This window comes from Trifolium pratense, linkage group LG4 (assembly GCF_020283565.1).
Source record: "Trifolium pratense cultivar HEN17-A07 linkage group LG4, ARS_RC_1.1, whole genome shotgun sequence".
Classification (NCBI taxonomy): Eukaryota; Viridiplantae; Streptophyta; class Magnoliopsida; order Fabales; family Fabaceae; genus Trifolium; species Trifolium pratense.
In genome coordinates this window covers 16,838,759-16,842,085 of record NC_060062.1, presented here as the reverse complement: position 1 = coordinate 16,842,085, position 3,327 = coordinate 16,838,759, and the positions used below count along the sequence as shown (strand labels likewise).

Genomic DNA, 3,327 nt, shown 5'->3' with positions numbered 1-3,327 from the left:
ACAATGGAAAACTATGATGAGTCTGCTGATGTTGATGTTGATGTTGATTCCATTCATTCAAGTGAACGTGATTCATGGGACGAGGAGTTGGACGATGAAGAAAGTTATTCGATATCTAATATGAATCAAAAATCAGTGGATGGCGATCATTCAGCTGATAATGGCAATGATGATGGAGATGCAGTTGGATGCAATAGCCAGATAAGGTTTGATACCATAACTGCTGAAGAAATTCGTTCTATGGAATTTGCCACTCTTAATGAAGCTTATGACTTTTATTACCGTTATGGTAAGTATAATGGTTTTGCTGTTAGGAAAGGTGATAGTAGGGTAAGAGGTAGTGAAGGTAATAAAGTAATAAAAATGAAGCAGTTTGTATGCAACAAACACGGTGTAAGAGAGAAGAGACACTTAGTTAGGGTAGATAGGAAATTAGAACATAGACGGTTGACCCGCACTAAATGTGGAGCCAGGCTTCGTGTGAAATACAAAGCTGAAAAAGATAGATATGTAGTTTCAGCTTTTGAAGAGACTCATAACCATGAATTAACCCCAGCTAGGTTTGTGCACTTACACCCCGTATATCGTAAAATTTCTGAAGTAGATAAGGCTCAGGTGGATAGTCTTCAGAAACGTGGCATTAGAACATGTCATATAATGGGGTACATGGTTGCACAGAAGGGTGGATATGCTGATGTTGGTTTTACAAAGAAAGATTTGTACAACTATTTTGATAAAAAAATGCGTGCTGTTATTAAAGATGGTGATGTTGCCGCAGCTTTAAACTACCTGAATATGAAGTCGTCTAGTGATCCCATGCTTTATGCTGAGTATGCTGTAGACAACGTTAATGGAAGAATGAAGACTCTTTTTTGGGCTGATGGGATTAGTAGGACCGACTATTTTTGTTTTGGTGATGTGCTTGCATTTGACACGACTTACAGGAAGAACAAGTACAACTATCCGTTGGTTGTATTTTCAGGGTGTAACCACCACTCTCAAACAGTAATTTTTGGTGCTGCATTGGTGTCAGATGAAACGACGGAGACGTATAAGTGGGTGTTGAGGTGTTTCCTAGAATGCATGGAAGGTAAACAACCAAAAGCGGTGGTAACAGATGGGGATGGGGCAATGAGAGAGGCCATAAAACAGATATTTCCCGATGCTAACCATAGGTTATGTGCTTGGCATTTGAATAAGAATGCAAGTGAGAATGTGAAGAACGGAAATAATTTTTTGGACGGTTTTTCAAAGGCCATGTACTCAAATTTTACAATAGATGAATTTGAAGAGTATTGGTCACAAATGATTAAAGAAAATGGAGTGCAAGGACATCCTTGGGTAGTCAAAACGTACGAGAATAGGTCACTGTGGGCTACTGCATATCTACGAGATAATTTTTTTGGACGTATAAGAACTACGTCGCAGTGCGAAGCTGTTAATGCAATAATTAAGAGTTATGTCAGGAAGCAAGGATGCATTTTTGAATTTATGAACAACTTTGATCAGGCTTTGAGAGATTATAGAAATAATGAGTTGGTTGCTGATTTTAAATCATCGTCTACAGATCCTGTGTTGTCGACGCAACTGCCTGTGATTGAGAGTCATGCTGGTAAAATATATACGGCGGAGCTTTTCAAAGAAGTTAGACATGAAATATTGAAAGCCGGTGAATTGATAGTTAGGGAGAAAAGCGAAGTCGGGGGTAGGAAGGCTTATAGATTGACAAAATATTGTAAGGATGGTTATGAAAGAAGTGTTGTTTATGATGGTTCGACATTTGAGTGTTCATGTAAGAGGTTTGAGTCCCGTGGCATTCCGTGTTCTCATATTTTTTACGTAATGAAGGAAGAACACGTTGATCGTATCCCAAGCAATTTGGTTTTGACGCGATGGACCAAGGATGCAAAAATTCAGTTTTTGAACACCAGCAATTTTAATGATAATGTTGATTTGAATACGATTGCCGAAGCTCGTTTTGGTTCATATTGTACTGTTTTAACAGAGTTCTGCAAAGAAGCTTCAAAAAAAGATGGTGTTTATGCACAAATAATGGAAGACCTGATGCAGCTGAAAAAAAAGTATTGCAGTAAAGATGATGATGCAATCGGTACACAAAAGTCAGCAGTAGGCGATCCAGTTATGGTTAAGTGTAAAGGTGCTCCAAAGAAAAAGAATAATGTCGCAAAATCTGGCAGGCGCCGTTCAAATGGCAAAAATACAACTCCTAATTCGAAGAGATGTTCGGTAATTGTAATAAATCATTATTTGTTTGTCAGTTTTATATAATGTTTTACTGGTTATCGAGCATTGTAATTGATATTGTTAAATTTGCAGGGTAAACAACAAACGACAGAACAAGTGGCAGAACCGAATGTCGATTTGTACTCGGTGTCGATTTCTGATTCTGTAAGCCAAATTGCTGAGGTATTATATTTGTATTTTTTGTTATTTGGTTATTATATTCTGAAAGCCAAATTGCTGATTTGGTTTTGGTTTAAATATTGCGTAATTATATAAGCAATTATGTTGATTTTTCAGAAAAGGAAAAGAAAAGAAGCTTGCAATGTTCAAAGAAGTGTGCAAAACAAAACTTTGTATCCGCCGAGATACCGCGCTGCTACCGTTACGACACCTGAACATATGGAATTACAGAGCACAAGCAGAATTATGAATCAACAACTGTATCCTATGATGCCTATCGTACATCCGATGATTCAACCGATGCCCCTACAACCCATATACCCAATGTATGGACTGCAACCTGGAATGCAACAAGGAATGCAACATGGAACGAATGTTGGTCAAAGTTCATGCTATGGTCTGCTACAACATGTTATGAAATCTGCTAAGAATGATTGACTATTTTGAGTAGATTTGAATGTATTTTGGTAATAGTTAGGTAATGTTTATGGATGATTTTGGGTGTAATGTTTGTGAAATTGATGCAAGTTCATATTGTTTGCTGAATATGAACACTGATTCAGGCTTATATTGATGGTTGGAAGGTTTTCTTGATGCAAATTTTATAAAACTGAAGGTTGAATGTGATATTATTTTAAGATTCATAATGCATAATAATGCAAATGGTTTACAAGTGTGTCAGTGGTTTAAGGTGTTTCATATTGCAAGCAGGATGTGGGTTCGAATCTTGTTTGCTACATTTTTAAATTTGTTTTTAACTGTTAACTGCAGTGGAAATAAATTAAAAAAAAAAGTGGAACAGAGGAGGTTCGAACCAGGGACCTGAACATGATGGACAAATAACATATCCGCTAGACTGTGACAATTTCATTTGTAAATGTTTCATTCCGTAATTATATATTT

At 36.9% G+C, this 3,327-nt stretch overlaps 1 protein-coding gene across 1 annotated transcript; it reads left to right on the top strand.

The window, feature by feature from the left end:
• Positions 1 to 3,065, top strand: LOC123919901 (protein FAR1-RELATED SEQUENCE 5-like). The gene is made up of 3 exons (XM_045971926.1): positions 1 to 2,247; positions 2,338 to 2,427; positions 2,542 to 3,065. Exons 1-3 carry the CDS (start codon positions 4 to 6, stop codon positions 2,860 to 2,862), a joined length of 2,655 nt encoding a protein of 884 aa, XP_045827882.1. The 5' UTR covers positions 1 to 3; the 3' UTR covers positions 2,863 to 3,065.
• Positions 3,066 to 3,327: the final 262 nt, after the last annotated feature.

Excerpts from the sequence above, each read along its gene's own strand:
- LOC123919901 (XM_045971926.1), top strand. The coding sequence starts at position 4 with ATGGAAAACTATGATGAGTCTGCTGATGTTGATGTTGATGTTGATTCC. Across the intron at positions 2,248-2,337 it reads CTAATTCGAAGAGATGTTCG|GGTAAACAACAAACGACAGA; the intron begins GTAATTGTAATA and ends TTAAATTTGCAG. Across the intron at positions 2,428-2,541 it reads CTGTAAGCCAAATTGCTGAG|AAAAGGAAAAGAAAAGAAGC; the intron begins GTATTATATTTG and ends TTGATTTTTCAG.